General features: G+C 52.2%; 5 protein-coding genes across 6 annotated transcripts; 2 read left to right on the forward strand and 3 right to left on the reverse strand.

Moving 5' to 3' along the window:
* Positions 1 to 17: 17 nt before the first annotated feature.
* On the reverse strand, positions 18 to 6,221 carry Thoc6 (THO complex subunit 6). Of its 2 annotated transcripts, XM_057776113.1 has the most exons (14): positions 5,908 to 6,221; positions 2,860 to 2,965; positions 2,266 to 2,381; positions 2,093 to 2,157; positions 1,902 to 2,005; positions 1,773 to 1,810; positions 1,640 to 1,688; positions 1,468 to 1,539; positions 1,277 to 1,379; positions 976 to 1,025; positions 839 to 901; positions 648 to 758; positions 429 to 563; positions 18 to 349 (listed from the first exon to the last, which is right to left on the reverse strand). In XM_057776113.1, exons 3-14 carry the CDS (start codon positions 2,346 to 2,348, stop codon positions 269 to 271), a joined length of 954 nt encoding a protein of 317 aa, XP_057632096.1. In that variant the 5' UTR covers positions 2,349 to 2,381; positions 2,860 to 2,965; positions 5,908 to 6,221; the 3' UTR covers positions 18 to 268. The 2 variants fall into 2 exon arrangements, with proteins under 2 accessions (XP_057632096.1, XP_057632095.1); XM_057776112.1 differs by lacking the exon at positions 2,860 to 2,965.
* A 13-nt stretch (positions 6,222 to 6,234) lies between these two features.
* Hcfc1r1 (host cell factor C1 regulator 1) lies at positions 6,235 to 7,947 on the forward strand. The gene is made up of 3 exons (XM_057776116.1): positions 6,235 to 6,458; positions 6,941 to 7,069; positions 7,283 to 7,947. The coding sequence occupies exons 1-3, from the start codon at positions 6,373 to 6,375 to the stop codon at positions 7,416 to 7,418; spliced, it is 351 nt and encodes a 116-aa protein (XP_057632099.1). The 5' UTR covers positions 6,235 to 6,372; the 3' UTR covers positions 7,419 to 7,947.
* On the reverse strand, positions 7,899 to 9,835 carry Tnfrsf12a (TNF receptor superfamily member 12A). Its single transcript, XM_057776115.1, has 4 exons — positions 9,706 to 9,835; positions 8,907 to 9,011; positions 8,563 to 8,697; positions 7,899 to 8,470 (listed from the first exon to the last, which is right to left on the reverse strand). Exons 1-4 carry the CDS (start codon positions 9,797 to 9,799, stop codon positions 8,415 to 8,417), a joined length of 390 nt encoding a protein of 129 aa, XP_057632098.1. The 5' UTR covers positions 9,800 to 9,835; the 3' UTR covers positions 7,899 to 8,414.
* A 3,358-nt stretch (positions 9,836 to 13,193) lies between these two features.
* Positions 13,194 to 13,859, forward strand: Cldn6 (claudin 6). The gene has a single exon (XM_057776284.1). The coding sequence runs from the start codon at positions 13,194 to 13,196 to the stop codon at positions 13,857 to 13,859; it is 666 nt and encodes a 221-aa protein (XP_057632267.1).
* Positions 13,860 to 15,086: 1,227 nt separating this feature from the next.
* On the reverse strand, positions 15,087 to 15,740 carry Cldn9 (claudin 9). Its single transcript, XM_057776193.1, has one exon. The coding sequence runs from the start codon at positions 15,738 to 15,740 to the stop codon at positions 15,087 to 15,089; it is 654 nt and encodes a 217-aa protein (XP_057632176.1).
* Between the last annotated feature and the right edge of the window lie 5,258 nt (positions 15,741 to 20,998).

The raw sequence follows: 20,998 nt of genomic DNA on the forward strand, positions 1-20,998 counted from the left end.
TACATCACTACATTTACTTGGTCTCCATTCTTGGGTAGAAAATGCAAACAAGAAAAGCCTAAAACTTTATTTTGACAGAAAAAAAAAAAGCTGAGCACCGTGGCTCACGGGCCCAAATCTCAGCACTTCCGCAATGTTCTATCAACTGCTCAAGGTCTGAGACCAAACTGAGCCACAAAGTGAGTTCCAGGCCAGCCTGGGCTAACATAAGGCAACTCCTATCCCAAAACACAGTGAACTCCAGCTCCTGAGATGGAGGATCCTGATGTCAGAAGGACATGGAGAAGGCACGGTAGCCCAGGTTGGTGAAGACATCCACTCGACAGCTGTTGCCTGAAGCAGTCAGGACCTAAAAAGCCAGGAAGACATGGCTGACCCACCCATCCCATAGGCCCCCTGAGATTCTCACATCCGTTCCAAGGACCCACCTTGCACTCTGGGGCTGCTGGCTGCTGGTTGAGGCTTAGGCTGAGCAGCCCTGGGGAAGAAGCAGGCACCTGGGCCTTAAGCTCCCCACTCAGCTGCCAGTGGTTGACACAAGAGCCCTGGCCAGCAGACAGGATCTGTGGAGGACAAAGAGGAGTTCAGGGGTCAGGTCTAAGCAGGGGCACGGCACAGGGTGACAGAATCAAGACAGAGGGTCTCACCAGGTCCTGGTAGAAGGTGACATGCTTCTGCGGTGCCCGAATGGGAAAGACAGTGGTGGGCGTGGAGGACCTGAGGTGCCAGAGGGTGAGAGCTGGGCCGCCTCCACAGACCTAGGCAGAAAGGTAGCAGGCCCCAGTCATTGTGAGTCATGGACTTTAGTGGTCACTCGATCCCACACTGCCCAGCTCACCATCCAGTCTGAGTCAGTAGCCAAACATCCAATCCAGCGCCCATTGTGGGGCCTCGAGCACTCCTGGAAAGGAGAGAGGAGTTGAGGACATTGGAGGATGGAGAATTAAGGAGACAAGGGCGTGGGTCTCTCCTCACCTCATGCTTATAGACTTCAATGGTCTGAACCTCTTTGGCTATACGGAGATCTGTGTGGAAATAAAGCCACCAGGACTCTTGATGAGCCACAACGCCCCACCCCCACTTATCCTTTTTTTTTTATGTATTTATTTTTTGGAGACAGAGTCTCTACACAGCCCTGACTGTCCTGGAACTCACTCTGTAGACCAGGCTGGCCTCTAACTCAGAGGTGCTCCTGCCTCTGCTTCCCAAGTGCTGGGGTTAAAGGTGTGCGCCACCAGACCCAGCTTACTTTCTTACTAAATGGACGTTTCCTTACCCCAAAGCCTCACGGCTCCATCCTCACCACCAGACAGCACCTCAGGGCTGCGGTCCCTCAGTGCCAGGCAGTGGATGTAGTCTGTGTGGCCCCGAAGGGCCCGCTGCAGGGAAAAGGGAAGGCTCAGAGGGAGACCCAGGAAGCATACAACGTTTGGCCCCGACCTGCCCTGGCTGCAGACCCTCACTCACTGTGAAGGTCCCAGTTTCCAGGTCCATAGTGTGCAGCTGGCAATCTCCCCCGGCTAGAATCAGTGAATTCTCCTGTGGGGAAGCAGGAGAGAGCGGAAGGTCAGTGTCCATCAGGGTGGAGAAAGTGTAGAGGAGCAATGTTTGGCCTAGAAAGGTCACAAAGAACTCAGACCTTGGGGACAAGCAGCAAAGCGTTGATTTCAGGTACTTCCAGGCTGGTCCTAGGTGGAGGAGGAGAAGCGTCAGAATCACACAGGTAGTGTCTGTGACCTCACATGCCCTCTGCCAACATGGTCCCTGCTCACCTGTATGGCGGCTGACGACGCCAGAGTTCCTTACAGCCCTTCAGAGAAACGTAGGAGGAAACACTGAATGAGCCTCAAACCTCCCCAGGTGGGGAAGCCCGGCCTGTCACCAGGCTCCCGACTCCTCACCTTCTTGAGGATTTCCGCCCAAAGCCAGCCCTTCACTTCCCCATCGCCAGCACTAAGGAGATGCCGATCTGTGGAGACCATGCTATAGACAGGCCCATCGTGGGCTAAAGAGACACAGAAAATGTTAATGAGCCCTGTGTCCCCATCTCTATCCTGAGGTCTCCTGAACCACACCCAACAGCTACACCCACCGTGGAAGGTCACCATGGGTTTTTTGCTTTCTTCTTTGGCCTCTGAACTCAAGGCAGCAGACAAACTGAAAGAAAGGTGGGGAGGGAGGAGCCAAGAGTCAAGCAGAGAGCATTAATCCCAGAAGGCACCAGTGCTCGGGCTCATGTGTGGTGGGAATCGAGGGAAGGGGTACCTGAAGATGGCAATCTGCCCATAATTGTTGCCAGCTGCCAGGAACTTCCCACAGGGTGAGACACTCTGGGAGTAGATGGTCATGTGCAGTCGCTGCAGAGCCTGAAAGACCTCAGCCTGTGGGAAGAGGGAAGATGAGAGTCTGGGATGCTGGGGCCTCATCCTGCAGACTCCAGCCCTTCTCAGTCACAACCACTGGTAGCACCCCATACAACAGCGGGTCCAGGACAGTGTGAAAGGGAGAACTGAGGCACAGTGCTCAGGACTTAGAGCAAGCACCAAGCCTCTCCTGTCAGCTGACCTAACAGGAAGTCTGTTATAACGAGCTAAACTAGGGAATATAAGAGCTTTGTAAAATGGGGTAGTGCACAACGGTGATCCCAGCACTTGCCAGGTGCAGGTAGGAGGGTCAGTGGTAATTCAAGATTATCCTCAGCTATATAGTGAATTCAAGGGTAACCTGGGCTACATGAGATAGTCTCCCATACACACACATGTCTGAGGGTGTAATTGAGTTGCGAGAGCACTTGATTAGCATGCACCAAGCCTTAGGCTCACTCCCCAGCCCTGCACACTGCATAAAGCAAGCACACACCTGTGGCCTGTGCTCCCAGCATTCAGGAGGTGCAGGCAGGAGGACTTCCTCCACTCCATGACAAACTCCAGGCCAGCCTGAAATATGTCGGCCCTGTCTCAAAAAACTAAGTGAATAAAAATCTTTAAAAAACGGAGTGGGGGATGTGTCTGGGAGATGGCTCAGCAGGTGAATGTGCTGCACTACTGCAGAGGACCGCCCCGGAACCCACCGGCATCACAGCCATCCGGGAGATCTGACGTCACCCTGCCCCAGAACCCACCGGCATCACAGCCATCTGGGAGATCTGACGTCACCCCTCCCCGAGAACCCACCGGCATCACAGCCATCCGGGAGATCTGATGTCACCCCTCCCCAGAAAGGTTCCCTTATACACCAGGCTGGCCTCAAACTCACAGAGGTCCACCAGCCTCTGCCTCCCGAGTGCTGGGATTAAAGGCGTGCGCCACCATTGCCCTTTTTTTTTTAAATTATTTACTTTTATTGTATGTACGTTGGTGTTTTGTCTGTATAAGGAACTGGAGCTACAGACAGTTGTGAGCTGCCATGCGGGTGCTGGGACTTGAACCTGGGTCCTCTGGAAGAGCAGCCAGTGCTCTTAACTGCTGAGCCATCTCTCCAACCCCCAGAAAGGGTCTCATAAAAAGCCCTCTTGCTGTGAAAGCAATCCTGTCTCACATCAGCAGAATCCTAAGTTATTTAGATGCCATGTTCTACAGATCTTTGAAGTGACTGAAGGTTACCTTTCTATGCAGAATACAATCTCTCTGTATCTAAAGAACCTAACTAGTCTGACTAACAAATATGAATGACTATTGACCTATAATACTTAATACCTATATAACTTAAAAATTAAGACTTCATATCAGAATATTAAACAATCTTTAAACAACTGTGCAGTAAAACAGGACAATGACATCAAAATGTAAACAATGTATCAATGTATAAATATCCTGATCAGAGGTAGAAATATATAATGCAATATGATAAATATATCCTAAAATTGTGTCAATATACAAAATGTCTTAGAGGTAGAAACATGCATGCATACAATATGACAAAATAACTTTGCACAGGTGTACAAATATTGTAAACAGAAATAACAAATATAATTTGAACTTGTATCAATATACAAGAAATTATACTAGTGTAAATTGTCCATAATAATAGCTTACAAGTATTTACTCTATTACTATTATTAGTGTGAATAAGTTCACACTAAATTACCTATTATCCCATGCATCCTCTTTTTCCCAGAACTCTCTATGTAGATCAAGCTGGCCTACTGGATTACAGGCATTTGTAAACCCATTCCTATATGGGTGCTGGGAACTGAACTTGGTACCTCTGGAAGAGCAGCAAGTGCTTTTAACCATTTGGCCATGTCTCCGGCCCCTGTGACGCCTCATCTGGCCTCTGAGAATACCATAAACACACATAGCACACATAAAACATGTAGGCAAAACACTTATAGACATAAAACAATAAATAAATCTTACAAGAAAATAAGTGGGCCTAGTGTGGTGGCGCACGCCTTTAATCCCAGCACTTGAGAGGAAGAGGCAGGCAGATCTCTGAGTTCCAGGCCAGCCCGATGTACTTCGTGAAACTTTGTTTTTTTTTTTTTTTCAAAAACAGGTTTACTGAAAACTGAAAGGAGAAACAACCACACATCCTAGGTGACAGGGTCACAGGTGTGCAGACACCAGGAACACAGCAGCTACTTTTTCAGGGTCCTTCTTTGACCCCTGGGCAAAGCTGAGCTTTCCAAAAGAAAAAGATAAAGTGGCCCTTGAGGCTGAAGGTAACTACTCAAATGGTAGACCATGCTCTCTCTCTCTTTGTTTTTGTTTTGGGTGTGTGTGTGTGGGGGGGAAACAGGGCTTCTCTCTGTAGCCCCTGGCTGTCCTGAAACTCACTCTGTAGACCAGCCAGGCTGGCCTTGAACTCAAGAAATCCATCTGCCTCTCTCTGCCTCCCAAGTGCTGGGATTAAAGGGATGCACTGCCACCCCCAGTTCGTGCTCTTTTTAAAGATTTATTTTAATTATGTGTATACGTGTGTGATGGGAGTGTGTGCAAGAGAGTACAGGTGTCCACAGAGGCCAGAGGACTCAAATCCCCTGGAGTTGGAGTTATAAGCAATTACAAGCTTTGGAACTTGAGTGCTGGGAACCAAACTTGGGTCCTCGCCTATCTCTCCAACCGCTAACGCCCATTCTTACCCAAAGTCCCATGTTTGAGCACCAGCACTGTATATATTGGGCATTATGGCACACCCAATAGCCCATAACACTCGGGAGATAAAGGCGGGAGGAACAAGATCATTCTCCATTATATAGCAAAGTTCAAAGTAAGCTGGAGATACATAAGACTATCTCACAAAGCCGGGTGGTGGTGGCGCACGCCTTTAATCCCAGCACTCGGGAGGCGGAGGCAGGCGGATGTCTGTGAGTTCGAGACCAGCCTGGTCTACAAGAGCTAGTTCCAGGACGGGAACCAAAAAAGCTATGGAGAAACCCTGTCTCGAAAAAAAAAAAAAAAAAAAAAAGACTATCTCACAAACAATAAGCAGGTCTTGGGCTGGAGTGTAAATAAACAATGGAGCATGTCCTTACCATGCCCAAGGCCCTGGGTTTAAAAAAAAAAAAAAAGGCTCATGAATGATTAACTTTTTTTTTAAGACAGGGCCTCACTATGTAGCCCTGGATAACTGGGAACTCGCTATGCAGCAGGTTAATTTTCTAACTCAGAGATCTGCCTGCCTCTGCCTCCCCAGTGCTGGGATTAAACGTGTGAGGCACCACATCTAATGGCGCTAAATTTTTTAAAAAAGTGTAAATTTTTTTGTAAAGTGTAAAATGTACTGACATCTAATCCCTATGACTCTCCCTACTAGATCCCAAAGATCGGGGATCACTATTTTGGGGGTCAGAGTCCGAGTTCCACAAACCACCTACCTACACTGGGCATCCTGGAGTATTCCTTGGCCACCCGGTGAGGGCAAGACTACAAACCCCAGAAGGCACTGTGCGCACACTCGACTCACCTGACCCATAGGCACCGGGGACGGTGCGGCGTGCTCCATCTTCGGAACTACAACTCCCAGAGGGCTCTACGCGCGACACAACCTCTCGACGCTCGACAGAACCTTTCGAATCCCTACGTGCCTGAGAGTGGCTCTTCTCGTTGCGCCCCAGGACCTGGCACTGCCTGCCGTTCAACAACTAAGGCGGCAGGCCCGTATGGTCTCGAACCACCGAAACCTAGGAGAGCTCCGCGAAGCACCCTTACGCTAAATAACGTCCGGGACTGTCCAGCTACGCCGAATCCCCTCCCCCATCCCGCCGGCCCGTTCCGCCTTCTAACCTCGCGCTGCTCGCCTTCCACGCCTGCGTCGTACGTCTCCGGTGCGCACGCCGGTGGCCCCGCCCCTCGCGCTGTACCACGCCCTCACAGGCTCCGCCTCTGCCGCCTGGATCCCACCCCTCTATCTGCAGGACCCTGAAACGTAATGATCCTACAACAGCCCCTGGAGCGAGGCCCCCCAAGTCGGGACCCACGGGCCACCACTGGGGTGGCTCGCGGCCTGGACGCCAGGTGCGTAAGCAGTTCCTGGGTGGGCCGGACTAACGGAGGGCAAGAGCTTTGGCTGGGGACCCAGGGCCGGTCAGGGTGATCCTGGGAAGTGAGGCGAGGTGGTGCAGGAAACCGTGGTGCTCGAGCTTGTGTTGGAGCTGGGAAGCCACGGTCAGAATTTCCGAGGTAGCCTGGTGGATGACGGCCTGGGAGAGGAAGGTGGCTTAGGCCACACAGACCAGACTGATTCTGGAATCCTGGCTTACTTTGCAGGCTTAGGAGGGCAGATCTTCGGGAAGGAGCCAAGAGAGTGGGCTACACCTGGCTCGGTTTCCCAGCTCCCCTCTCCTTGGAGCTGTGCCCATGAGCACGGAGACCCCTGGAGAAGGAGCTTTACGTTTGGGAGCAGATGGGTCCCCTGAGATGTCACCTTTGGTCCTCCTCATCAGTTTGCCTCCACCCTCAACATCCCTGCTTCTGTTCCTCTCTGGTCTTTCCCCCAGGGAGCCCTTGCACAAGCAGTTTCTTTCCGAGGAGAACATGGCCACCCACTTCTCTCGACTCAGCCTACATAATGACCACCCCTACTGCAGTCCCCCTGTGACTTTCCCCCAGGTCCTGCCACCACTCAGGTAGGCACCTCCCCTTGCGGGGCCTTCTAGAGGATCCCGTGCAGTCGTCAGGGCCCCTCCTCATACCCTGCTTCATCCCGCTATTTTTAGCTTCTAGCCAACTTCTGTGCTGTTTTCCATCTTTGGCTCCAGGGGACCTGGACCTGGTAGGAGGTGGCTCTGCCAGGCCAGCCTCTGCCCCATAGTTTCACTGTCTTTTTTTTCTTCTTTCAGGAGCTCTTGTCCAGAGCTGCTTCTCTGGCGCTATCCTGGGAGCCTGATCCCTGAGGCCCTCAGGCTACTGAGGCTGGGGGATACCCCCAGTCCCTTCTACCCTGCATCCCCAGCTGGGGACATCATGGAGCTCTAAGTGCTGACGGCCAGTGTCCCTCCCCACCTTGTTCCTGGACAACAAAGATCAGCAACCCCAACCCCGACCCCCCCCAGAAGGAAGAGGTCCTTCCCCCTGTAACAGGATAGATGATACTGAACTCAGAGAAACCCTGAATGGGAGGGGCAGCAGCTTGGGAAGGGGAAAGTGTACCCTATTAGTGAATAAAGATTTCTGAGAAGTTGAAGGTTTCTCAACAGCCTTTGAGGAGGGTGGAGTGCTGGATGCTGGGGTTTCCTCCTCAAAATCTTCCCTGGAAAACGGTGAAGGCAAGCCAGGTCCTGGCAGGCCGGGCTCCAGGCATTGAGAATGTATGAGTCAGAGCCTCACCCCCCCCCCCGCCCCCGCAGTGGCCAACTGACTCCCTCCCTTCCTCCAGTTCTGGGGAGTCAAGCTAGGGATCAGGCCATACTCCAAACCATTTAAAGTTAAAGATTCTTTTATTAATAAATTCTCCCTCCCCTCCAAACTTTATCCCCAAAATAAATATCCCCCCCCTTTTAGAGGATGGGTTGTGTGTGTGTGTTTGTATTAGGGCCAGCCCTCCCAGAGGGCCAGCCTCCTTAGTGTTAAGAACAGGTCCTTAAATCTGACCCACTTCCAGGGCTGAAACTCAGTGTTAGTTGAATTTTAGCCCATCGGAGTGGGTGGGACCTAGTGTGTCTGTCCCTCAAGTCAGTCAGGCCTCCAGGACTTGGGGAGAGCAAAAGACCCCCTTGTGCAAAATGCTGCAGTTCCTTAGTATTGTGTCGCTTTGTGACCCAGCTTACGGCTCTCTGCCCTGGAACCAGAGACAGGGCAATCTAGACACCTTGGAAGACTCCCCTGAGCCCTAAGCCCAGTCTTTGGAGGTGAATCACCACCTCACCCCACCCCCTTGTGGTTGGAAGAGTCTGGCTCGGGTTGTGTCTGGAAGGCCAGACTGGCTCCAGAATGAATGGATGGACGATGAGTGGGACCCAGCGCGAGTGCTCCTCACTGGATCAGTGCCACACCTGGGCAGCCCTCTCCACCAGTCTCCTCTATGGGGGCTGGAAGATAAGAAGTGGGGTTGTCATGATTAGGGGACATTTAGGGAAGTGATGGGGGAGGTGGGAGGAGTGAGGGTGGGGAGGTCACTTACTAGTAAACTTTTCTCTCCGTCGGCACCGTCTCCAGACCAGGAAACCAGAAAGCAGCGCCAAAACCAAGGCCAGACTAAGAGCGCCTCCCAGAATGGGCCAGAGCAGCCTGAAGGGAGCGGGAGGTGCCGCTGCGCCTAGTGGCCAGGACGCAAATCAGATCTTGCCCTTGGGAAGCCAGTCCGCCCTCAAGGGAGTCTCAAGTTTTGCCCCACACAGTGTTCCCCAACCTGATAGAAGCCCCTTCCCCGTCCGTCTTCCCTGACTTCCTAGATCCTTTTCGACGCCCCAGCAACCCTCTACCCACTTTTAGGATCCGCTTGCCACCGGCCCCGCCCCCACTCACATCCCAAGCAGAAGTCGCTGTGCGGTCGCGATGGACATGAAGCGCAGTCCATACACTTGTCGAGATCCGCGCTCCAGGAGCTGCCGCTAGAGCATGGGGCGGTGCCTGGGGAGGGGGCTGCAAGTCAGAAGCTGGCGGCTGGGCGCGGCTATTCTGGGGGCTGAGGTCAGGGTCAGTCGGCTCAAATAACGTGAGTCACCATCGCCCCCCCACACCCCCGCATTCCTCACAGGTGACCGCACCGCCTGACCGAGACACGGCAGTGCGGGAGGGGGTCCGGTAGCGCCCGACTGGGGGGGGTGATATCCTCCCCCCACCGCCAGTGTGACTCACTCCTGGGCACTGGGCCCGACCCCAGTCCCTCCTCCCGCATAACTAGGCATTGAAGTCACCGGATGGAAGGGGCACCCCCACATGGTATAGAGGGCAAAGACCCCAGTACCCCTTCGTGATTCCTAGCTATCGGGACTGGTCAGATTCCATCACAGACCAGGCTGAGGGCATGCCCACTTCACAAAACAAACGTCCTTCCCTCGAAGTTTACTTTCTCTCTCTACTCTGGCTCGAACTTTTGAGACAGAAGACCCCGCACCTGATTGAACAGGTAGCGAAACTGAGACTCGGATTGTGGATAAAGATTGGAGTGGATTGAGATCTTCACCACTTGAAACACACTGCCTAAAGACCATGGATCCCAGAACCCCATTTCTACCCGGTTCCACTCAGATCCCCAGGCACTCAAATTCCATTCCTGACCACCCCAAAGTCCGAGGTTCACCGTCCTCTGAGCCAAGCATACCTGGTGCTTGTTCCCCGGCCGCGGCGCGTATCAGAACCAACCCGAGTCCCAGCACGAGGATCTGCGGCAGAGGCCGCGGCCAACCCAGAGCCATGATTGCCGGTCCCGCTGCAACAGCAGTCTGTTCCCACTATCCGCGGGCCAAGTCTCAGGGCTGGGGCCCCGCCCCGCCCCGCCCCGCCCCCGCCTTCCGGGGCGGAGCCCTTGCCTTTGCCCGCCCCAATATCCACTGCGTGCCGAGAGCAAGCAGTCTGCTAAGGAGCCATTCAATCGAGACAGTCCCTTCGAGTGTTTAGGACGTCGCGAAGACGTTTACCCTGACCCACCCTCTGCGAGCCTTAGTCCCAAGGGTGTGGAGCGGGGAAAATCAGCTATAAAACAATTACAAAAAAAAATTTAAGCCGGGCGGTGGTGGCGCACGCCTTTAATCCCAGCACTTGGGAGGCAGAGGCAGGCGGATGTCTGTGAGTTCGAGACCAGCCTGGTCTACAAGAGCTAGTTCCAGGACAGGCTCCAAAACCACAGAGAAACCCTGTCTCGAAAAACCAAAAAAAAAAAAAAAAAATTTAAGTAAAAAGAAATAAATTATCTATTACTTTTCAATCAGTTCTGGGGTGGAACCACCAGGCAAGCAACTGAGCTCTGTGCACACAGCCTTTATGTTCGCTTGCTTTGATTTTTTGGTGTTTTTTTTTTTTTTGCTTGTTTTTTTTTTGTTTGTTTGTTTTTTTTGTTTTTTTTTTTTTTGGTTTTTTGAGACAGGGTTTCTCTGTGGTTTTGGAGCCTGTCCTGGAACTAGCTCTTGTAGACCAGGCTGGTCTCGAACTCACAGAGATCCGCCTGCCTCTGCCTCCCGAGTGCTGGGATTAAAGGCGTGCGCCACCACTGCCCGGCTTTGTTTGTTTGTTTTTTGAGACAGGGTCTCATACTGTATTCCAGACTAGACTCAAACTCGAAACAATTCTGTCTCCGCCTCCCAAGTGCTTGATTGCAGGCAGGCGCCACCATATCCAGACTTCTTTGGTTTCTTTGGTTTTGTCAGGCAGAATCTTGCTTTGTAGCCCAGGCTAGTCTCCATCTCCGAATTCTCCTGTATCAGTAAACAGCACTACATTTGTAGTATGTGCGAGTTTTTGCACGCTACATTATTTTTTTTAAGATTTATTTTATTTTTGTGTACGTGTGTGCCCGCCACATGTGTATGAGTATCCCTGGCGTCCAGAGAGGGCAACGGATCTCCTAAAGATGGAATTACAGGTGCTTATAAGCTGAGTGGAAAAAAAAAAAAAAACAAACCGGTGACCTGGAAGAGCAGAAAGGCTCATAACTGGTGAGTCATCTTTCCAGACCCACATGCTGCTTTCTTAAGGGCCTCGAGGGTATAACAAAACGAGATGGCTCAGCGGTTAAGGAGGCCTGTTGCCAAGCCTGTCAATCTGGAGTTCGATCCCCGGGGCCGGCAGAATAGAAGACCAGAACCATTGCTAGCCCTCTTCTGATCACAGGTACGCAGTATGACAGCCACACACCGCCCCCCGCCATGTGCCCTTTAATTTGTACCTTAGGACTTACATGCAGACTTGTCTCCATTTGCAAAGTGAGAGACGGACTATGAAAAGTTGAGTGAATTCTCAAGTCACAACTCAGCGGGTAGCAGGTGTTGACTTTGGAGTCGCCAGTAACTAAGGCACCCGGCTGCGGTCGTGGGGGGGGGGGTGTCTGCCCCTCCCAGAGGGAGGTGGTCCAGTGACGTAATTGCGACTTTAAGACCCCTTGCCTCCGCCCTCGTCCCTACTTTCGACTTGGGAATCTTTGCGGTCTCTTGCAGGTGAGCCTGGGGCAAGTGTGGAGAAGTGCAAGCAGGGGATGTGGCAGGGTGCGTGCGGGCGGGCGTGTGCAGAGAGCTGGAACTTCGATCCTAGCGGCAGCCACTTGGGTCCTCAAGTCCCTAGGTAGAAAGTGGTGCATCGAGCCCCGCGAGGCGATCGAGTCCCCGCGGCCCGGGAAAAGTTAAGCGCCCCTCCCCCTCCCTGGGACAAAGGCACCGAAACCCGGGACGCCCCTCCTCCACCTGCTTGGCTTCTCTGGGGCGGGACTCCCCTCCCCCTCACCTGCAGGCGCGGACCCAGCTTCGGGCGCCGCCATTAAGCCCCTCCTGGTCGCGCACTTCTAGGCTTGATAGATAACCGGCCAGCTCCGGGTGGCCGAGCCTTACAGACGCCCTCGGACAAAGCTGAGGGAGTACTCGGTAAGTGGAAAGAGACAGAGATAAGAAGAGGCGGATGAAAAAAAAAAGAAGAAGAAGAGGCGGATGTCTCTCCAGATCTTAACTCGGGTCTCCAGCGTGAGACTGCAAGGGAGAGGAGTCGAAAGGGGCCTATGCCATTCTTAGGTGCAAGGTGCACACTTAGAATCCAGGGTAATGGGGAGCCACAGCCTGGCGCCGAGCAGAACTGATCCCTCAGCGCCAACAATGTGAAGTGCGACGTGAAGGACACAGGTGCAGCCTGTCACAGAAAGCACTGGGGGTCTTGAATTTTAGCTCCTTGGGAAGCTGTGTCCAGAGAGGGAAGGAAGCATGGCCTTTGGTGTAAAATTCAAAAGAATGCTCCCATCTTTAGGGCGTGAACCTTGACCCTTAGAGGTGGAGGCTGGACTGACAATCGCTGGTAGCCTAGAAAAATCTGCTTTTGGGTGAAAGGGTTTGTTTTTCCTCCTCTCTCTTGCCCTCCAGGGTGTGCTGAGCCTGGCCTGGAAGGGCCTCCAGCCACTCCCAGCGATTGGGAAGAGGTACCTGGAGTGTGGGGGAGGGCTAGGCCTGGGATTTCAAGGAATTAGATCCACCTGAACTGGAGCCTAGAGCGGAGCTGGGGGTTTCCATTTGAGCCTGGGTGGTGGGAGGAAGCTTGAGTTCTCACCTGAGGGCTGAAGTGATAAGGTTGGACCTGAAACTTGTAGTTAGAGCCAGACCGTCCCAAAATTACACCCCTGACATTTCACCCTCTTTGTGACACCCTGCTCACCTGATAAACTGTACCTGAGGATGCCTCTCAGTTTGTAGAGGGCTTGCCCGGCCCTGAGTTCAGTCACCTGCGCTGCGTTATCTGGGTGAGGCCTTACCTCAGCACTCAGGGTTGAAAGCAGGAGGGTTAGAAGTTCAAGGTCATCCTCAGCTAGCTTGTGATGCATTAGACCCTGTCTCAAATAAAATAAGTGTCCGAGAAAGCAGCTGTCACTGCACTGGCCCGCGCTTTAGCTTTGTCCTATTTCCTGTCACCTGCACAAAAAACAACAGGATTTTGTGCTTTGCGTATCACAGGCTAAGGAAAAATTAAATTCTTGTTTTACTTTTGATTGGCCCAGGAAATGTATCTAACCCACACTGCAGGACAGAGTAGCCAACTGCCAAGGTACAGAACATCTGGGCCTGCCACACTTTAACACTCCTGTTTTCATCTTTCCACGCTACACAGCCCCTCAACCTCATCATGGCCTCTGCCGGTCTGCAAATCTTGGGAATCATCCTGACCCTGCTTGGCTGGGTCAACGCCCTGGTGTCTTGTGCTCTACCCATGTGGAAGGTGACAGCCTTCATCGGCAACAGCATCGTTGTGGCCCAGATGGTGTGGGAAGGGCTGTGGATGTCCTGTGTGGTCCAGAGCACTGGCCAGATGCAGTGCAAGGTGTACGACTCATTGCTGGCGCTACCCCAGGACCTACAAGCCGCTAGAGCCCTCTGTGTCGTCACCCTTCTCGTGGTCCTGCTTGGCCTGCTGGTCTACCTCGCGGGAGCCAAATGCACTACCTGTGTGGAAGACAAGAATTCCAAGTCTCGACTGGTGCTCATCTCCGGGATCACCTTTGTCATCTCCGGTGTCCTGACCCTTATTCCTGTCTCCTGGACTGCCCACTCTGTCATCCAGGACTTCTATAACCCCTTGGTAGCTGATGCTCAAAAGCGGGAGCTGGGGGCCTCCCTCTATCTGGGCTGGGCAGCCTCTGGCCTTTTGCTGCTGGGTGGAGGGCTGTTGTGCTGTGCCTGCTCCTCTGGGGGGCCCCGGGGACCTGGCCATTACATGGCCCGTTACTCTACATCTGCCCCACATTCGGCCATTCGGGGACCCTCTGAATACCCCACCAAGAATTATGTCTGATGCTTACCGGGGAGTGAGGCTCTACTGGCCAGGGAACCTGAGGACCCTGAGCTGAGCCATCAAGAAACGATGCCTAGGAGTTTTGGGTTGTTTTTCTTGTTTTTCTTTTGCAGTAGCGGATATTGAACCTGGGGCCCCAAAAGTTTGGGGGGCAAGCACTCTACCAATGAGCTGTGTGATACCCTGCCCCTAGGGTTGGCTCCATCTGTTTTTGAGACACCAGGCTCTGGTTTTCCTGCCTCAACCCAAGTCCGGACTCTGCCTGCCTCTGCTGTTGGCATTTCGGTCGTGCATCAGGAGGGGTGACACTTTTAGTCTGTGTCTTTATTCACTCTGGGCATCTTCTGTGGAACCTGTTTTGAGACCACCTGTGAATCTGGCCTTTGTGAACCCCAAGATGGCCTGTTTCAAGAGTTCCCAGTCCTGGAAGGGCAGGTGATAAGTTACCAAAGAATTTTCTACTCCAAGTCTTCCAACCTTTGGCCCCTACATCCCGTTACCAAAGTTACCATTCTCCCCCAGATCAGGTCCCAGCTGTGTGGTAGACCCTCCACCCCTGTTTCTCTAACCTTGTACATTTCCCTGCCCACACATTTTACTAAATAAAACATGGTTTTTTTAATGTGCCTTTGATGTCACTTAGTATTTGGTACAAGCGTAACTAGAGGGAAGTGGCAGTTCCATAATCAATTCCAAGCTTTTCTGGCTCAGACCCCATATTCTAAGCCAGTAAGTAAGCTTGCTGGCTGGAACCTGGAGCACCCCGCACCCCCATGTCTTTCCACAGATCAGAGGAAGCGCAGTTACAATGTGCTTTTATTCCCAGCTCAGGTTGGGGAGTGGGTAGGGCACGGAGCAGCTTGGACTCAGGCGGTGGTTGGGCTGTTAGGTCACAGTGCACATCTTATTTTGAAGGCAAGGAGGCTGAGGTCCAGGTTCTTGGGGTAAAGCAGAATTCAACAGAGAAGAGACTAAGTCAGTTCAGGAGAGAAAACCACAGCAATACCCTGGGAGTCAGGGAAGGGCCAGGGGACCCAGTAGCTTTGGCGCATTCACAAGGTTGCAACCACTGCAAAGGGCTGGCTCAAGACAGACCAGCTGAGATTCTTCTAGAGCCAAGTCTTAACCAAACAAAGAAGTGAGCGGCGCATGAGGTTGATGAGAGATGCAAGGGCAAAGCCCAATGCCTGGGCATAAGGCTGCCCGTTCCAGCTTCTGGGGGAAGCCTCACACATAGTCCCTCTTATCCAGTCCTGAAGCACCTGAACGGGAGGGGATGGAGTAGCCCAGCCTGGGTCCACGGGGCCGCTCGAAATGGGATGGGGGACATGTGCAGCAGAGGAGCCCTCCACCCAGCATGAGCAGTGCCGCTGCTGCCCAGCCCAGGTAGAGGGAGGCCCCCAACTCTCTCTTGAGGGCTTCAGCCACCAGTGGGTTATAGAAATCCTGGATGATGGCATGGGCTGTCCAGCAGACAGGGATGAGTACCAGGATGCCGGAGAGGAGAAGGAGGACCCCTGCAGTGAGCACAATTCGGGCCTTGGCACCTTCGTCCTCCACGCATGTGGTGCACTGGGCACCTGTGATAGCCACCAGCAGGCCCAGCAAAGCCAGCAGGAGGGCAACAACACAGAGGGCTCTGGCAGCCTGCAGGTCCTGGGGTAGCGCCAGCAGTGAGTCGTACACCTTGCACTGCATCTGGCCAGTGCTCTGGACCACACAGGACATCCACAGCCCCTCCCACACCACCTGGGCCACAACGATGCTGTTGCCGATGAAGGCAGTCACCTTCCACAGTGGCAGGGCACAGGACACCAGGGTCCCTAGCCAGCCTAGCACTGCTAGGGTCATGCCAAGGAGTTCAAGACCAGTTGAAGCCATCTGCTCCTCAGGTCTTCTCAGCTCTCAGCCTGAATCACGCACTCGACGGGGTTGGGGGAGCGGAGTTCGAGTTCGGGATGGGCCTCACAGCTCAGGAGGTGAATCTGTTGCACTCAGACCAGGACAGACCTCACATTGGCGGGCCTCGCACGTCTGATACTCACTGACTACAAAGACGTCCTTAGGTCTTGCTCAGCAGGATCGCTTGTGGCCCATCAGAGACCCTCCAAATCTGCCATGGACTCAGAACAGCCGCGGTCCTCTCTGCTGGCTACTCCTGTCCTTTCTCGGTTGAAGTCCTCTCGGCTGGTACACTGCTTGTCTCAAAACAGAACTGTGAGGTGTCACCTGGGGCATCTGAGGGCGCTGGTTGCAGGCGGGGTTTTAAGGCCTAGGTAGGGGAGGAGCCGGGCAAGGGACCTAGAGGCTACCATTGGGTAACAGAACCAGAGCAATGGTGAAAAGGGGGTGGGATGGGGGCCCTCAGGTTTCGGGTAGGGTGGCAAGACCAAGTGGAAACCCGGGATCAAAGGAATTCCGGGAAGACAGGACACACAGAAAAGGGACGAGAGGAGCCAATTTATTGGCTTGGAACAGAGAAATGAGCCGATGAGTTCTCAGCCCGAGCCTGCGCCCTCTTTGCCACCTGTCTAATTCACTCTGTGGGGAAAACATCCCCCCATTATCCATCATCGTACCCCTCTCCACCCCCACCCTTTCAGGACTCTCTGGAATCTGATCTGTCTCCAGTCTCAGTTCAATAACCCCGGCAGCTCCTAGGGGAGAGGCCCCGCCTACAGTTTCCCAGACAACAGGTGCCTGGCGCCCAGCTCAGGTGGCATTACCAAGGCAACGGCCTAGAAAACTACATCCCCCCCCCACCCACCAATACACACACGCATACGATCCTACCTCAGCTCAGGTGTTCCCACTCCACCCCCATTGCCGAAACTAGGGGGCTGAGCCGAGCGGCTGGAAGTCCCTAGTGGCCTGGTGATAAAGAGCCCGTTGTGGCGATGGGGAGGGGCAGAAAGGGGCCTGGGGCAAGAAGGGACAAGGAGGGGACTCCGGGATAGGGACTTCTGATAGTTACATGAATAGCCAGCCAAGCCCAGACACTACGGAGGTGGGTAAAGGGGTCAGGTCCCTGAGCCCTGACTTCCGGTCCCTTAGTGTCTCCATTCACAGAATGCTGCCTGATTTCAGCTCAAATTCTGATCCTACCAGGGTGACTAGGGAGGACTAAGTGTCTTAACCTCTTTGGGCCCGAGACTGAGTTGAGAAAACTTAGATCCTGCGTTCCACAAGGGACCGCAATCCTGCCAATATGTGCACATTTCAGGGAGGTCATGGGAGTCATGAGCAATGCCCTTCTGCAGGCTAAGAACTTCTGAGGCCTTTTTCTTTTTCTTTTTTCACTTTGGACAGAGTTATAGCCCTGACTGGCTGGGACCTTACTGAGATCTGCCTGCCTCTGCCTCCTGAACCCTAAGAGTAAGGTGTGTATCATGATGCTCAGCTTCTGAAGACTATTAGGGTTAAGAAAGAAAGGAAGGAAGGAAGGAAAAAAAAAAAAAGAGGCCAGGCCAGCAACCTGAACCCCAGGTGTTTCGCCTGCATGTATATCTGCACATGTGTTCCTGTAAAGGCCAGAAGAGAACATTAGATTCCCTATAACTAGCATTACAGGTAGTTGTGAGCCACCAGGTAGGTACTGGGAATCAAACCTGGAAAGAGTGGTCTTAACCACTGAACAATCTCTCCGGCCACAGTCCAGAGGTGTTTCAAGCCAAGCAGTAGTAGAACATGCCTTTAATCCCAGCTCTCCTGAGACAGAGGCAGGCAGACGCGTCTGTGAGTTCAAGTCCAGCCTGGTCTACAGAGCAAGTTCCAGGGGCTGTACAAAGAAACCCTGTCTGCTAGAAATAAAACAAAGCAAAAAAAAAAAAAAAAAAAAAAACCCTTGCAGGTATGGTGGCATATGCCTGCCTTTAATCCTACCACTCAAGAGGCAGAGATGGGTGAATCTCTGTGAGTTCAAGGCTAAGCTGGTGTGTGTGTGTGTGTGTGTGTGTGTGTGTGTGAGGGGGGGGGAATAATGAATACACCCGATGTCAACAGACTTCCACGTGTGTGCAAGCATCCACAGGCAAGTACAACTTTGCATGCGCACACACAAACAGATAGGACATAATAGCTTATGCCAATCTCAGCACTCCAGACTCTGACACAGTAGAGGATCACCAAGAGTTCAAAGCCAATCTGGGTTACACAGTGAAACTCTGTCTTCTAAAAGATAAGAAAAGCCAGGCATTGTGGTGCATGCCTTTAATCCCAGCACTTGGGAGGCATAGACAGGTGGAGTTCTGTGAGTTTGAGGCCAGTCTGCACTACAGAGCTAGTTCCAGGACAGCAAAGTCTACTCAGAGAAATCCGGTCTCAAAAAAAAAAAAAAAAAAAAAAAAAAACCAAGTAAACAAACAAAAGGAAAAAAAAAGAGGCCTGGTGTGCTGACATATACCAATACCTCTAATCCTGGATCCTGTATATACTCAGCTGCACCCACATACACATAAATCTTTTGAGGGGGTTGCTTTTGTTTTTGTTTTTTTTCGAGACAGGATTTCCCTGCATAGCTTTAGAGCCTGTCCTGGAACTTGCTCAGTAATCCAGGCTGTCCTCGAGCTTACAGAGAGCTGCCTGCCTCTGTTCCCCGAGTGCTGGTGCCTGGCCACATAAAACTTTTAAGCAAGAAAAGGAGTATGTATTAGCAAGGTTACATGATAATATATTATGAAAATGTCATCTAGACACCTGTGATATTGGAGAGTAAACGCTATGCACTAATGAAAGGGAGGGATGGAGGTGAGGTATGACTCAGGTAGGGAACGTGTTCCATTTCCAGCACTGAGAAAAGACCAGGTTATAGACAATCCTTTCCTTTTTTTTTCCTTCAGAAAAGTAAGATCTCAAGATACAGTTTAGGACAACCTCAACCTCTTTTTTTTCCTTTCTTTCCAAGACAGGGTTTCTCTGTGTAACAGCCCTGGCTGTCCTGGATCTCTTTTTGTAGACCAGGCTGGCCTTGAACTCACACACCTGCCTCCCTCTGCCTCTGGGGCTCTGGGATTAAAGGCATGTGCTACCACACCCAAAAGGACAACAAACACTCATCTGAGCAGGGCTGGAAGGTATGCACATTTGCACACGCGCGCACACACAGACACACACACACACACACACTTAGGAATTTAGGTGTTCCCCTACTGTGTTTTTAGGCCTTTATAAAGTTGTTTGTTTCTTGGTTTTTGGTCTTTTGAGACAGGGTTTCTCTGTGTAGCCCCAGCTGTCCTGGAATTTGCTCTATAGACCAGGCTGGCCTTGAACTCACAGAGACCCGCCTCTGCCTCCCAAGTGTTGGGATTAAAGGCATGGGCCTCCAGGCTAAAGTTTTTCTTAGTTACTATGTCTACACCACTGTGTGTGTGTGTATTTGTGTGAGTGTATTTGTGTGTGTGCGTGTGCGTGCGTGTGTAAGGATATCTTGCAGGAGTCAGTTCTCTTTCTATCATCTGGGGCATGGAGATGGAGCTCAGGTAATGATGTTTGGCAGCAAGAACCTTTTACCAGTTTAGGCATCTCAATGCTCGCTGTCTATTGAAGCTGGGTATTGGAACCCAGGGTGTGGTGCGCTCATCACTTCTGTGACCTCCAAAATTTGAGAACCTTTCCCACCAAATGAACAGACTAAGGCCCATGCTAGTCACCTGGTCTGGAAAGTGGGCTGGGGCCACCCATCTACCTCTCTCTGCTGAGATGCCTTCTCAGAGCCCAGAGTTTTAGAAGGTTCTTTTCTGCCCTGCGTGGTGGTGCACACCTTCAATCTCAGCACTCCAGAGGCAGAGGCAGGTGAATCCCTGAGTTGGAAACTAGCTTGGTCTACAGAGCGAGTTTCAGGATACCCAGGGCTGCACAAAGAAACCCTGTCTAAAATAAAATAAAAATCCTAATTTTGTGGGAAGGAGTATGTGTGGATATGTGCTCATGAGTGCTGTGCCTGCAGAAGCCAGAGGCATCAGCTTCCTGGAAGCAGAGTTACAGGTGGTTGTGAGCCAATCGGTATATGTGCTGGGAACAGAACTGCTTCTCAGAACACTCAGAACTCTTTCTAGCCTCCAAGCTGATACAGTCTTGCTAAATTTTACTTGTGTAGGTTGTGTGTATGTGAGCACCCAGGTATCACTGTATGTGTGAGGAGGTCAGAGGGCAATTTGCAGCGGTTGGTGCTGCTCTTCTTCCTCTTCATGGTCCCAGTAGTTAGATGGTCAGGCTTGTTGGCAAGTACATTTTTACACACCGAGCCATTTGGTGGCCAACGGAGATGGCTTTTCTGTGGTCTCCAAGTCAGAACTAGGAGACTCTTTAGATCAATGGCCAGTTTCCAGCACTCTGCAGATGGGGTCAGACCTGCCCAGCTCATCTGCCTCCTGGGGCAGGGATTTCACAGTAGGTTATGAGGGAGTGGCTGCAAAGCAAGGCTAATAGAGCCCAGCCTGCCTAGAGACTCCCTCTGAAGCCTTCCAGGGGCCTCCAGGAATCTGGTCACACAGGTTTGGTTAGGTGTCTGAGACTGTTGCAAGCTTGGGTCTAGGGGCCACCAACTCTACCCTCTGCAGCCCCAAGCCTGGAGTGTCTTCCCCAGCAGTAGACAAAGTCTAACCTTTGGGTGTTGGAGGCAAACTCACCATGGTTGGTTGGCCCTGGATATTTTGAGTTTGAGGACTAAGTTCTGCATCCAAGATTGGGAGAGTTGGCTAACCGATAGAAGGCTTTGCCCGGTAGCCCACCATTGCTACAGATAGTTCTAGACCCCCTGACGGAGTTGTGTGTGGTAGTACACAACCCATTAAGGGTTAGCATTCTCAGCTGGGCGGTGGCATTGCAAACTGTATTCCCAGAGGCAGAGGCAGACAGACGTGTGTGAGTTCAAGGCCAGCCTGGTCTACAGAGTGAGTTCTGGGACAGCCAGTGCTGTTCCGCAGAGAAATTCATCTCAAAAACAAACAAGCAAACAAACAAAAGATGAAAGAAAGGAAGAAAGGAAGAAAGGAAGAAAGGAAGGAAGGAAGGAAGAAAGAAAGGAAGGAAGGAAGGAAGGAAGGAAGGAAGGAAGGAAGGAAGGAAGGAAGGAAGAAAGAAAGAAGAAAACAGTAAGCATTCTCAGGGAGCAGAGGCCAAAAGGTCCCCAATTTCGTGGT

The sequence above is a fragment of the Chionomys nivalis genome, chromosome 7 (assembly GCF_950005125.1).
Source record: "Chionomys nivalis chromosome 7, mChiNiv1.1, whole genome shotgun sequence".
Taxonomy (NCBI): Eukaryota; Metazoa; Chordata; class Mammalia; order Rodentia; family Cricetidae; genus Chionomys; species Chionomys nivalis.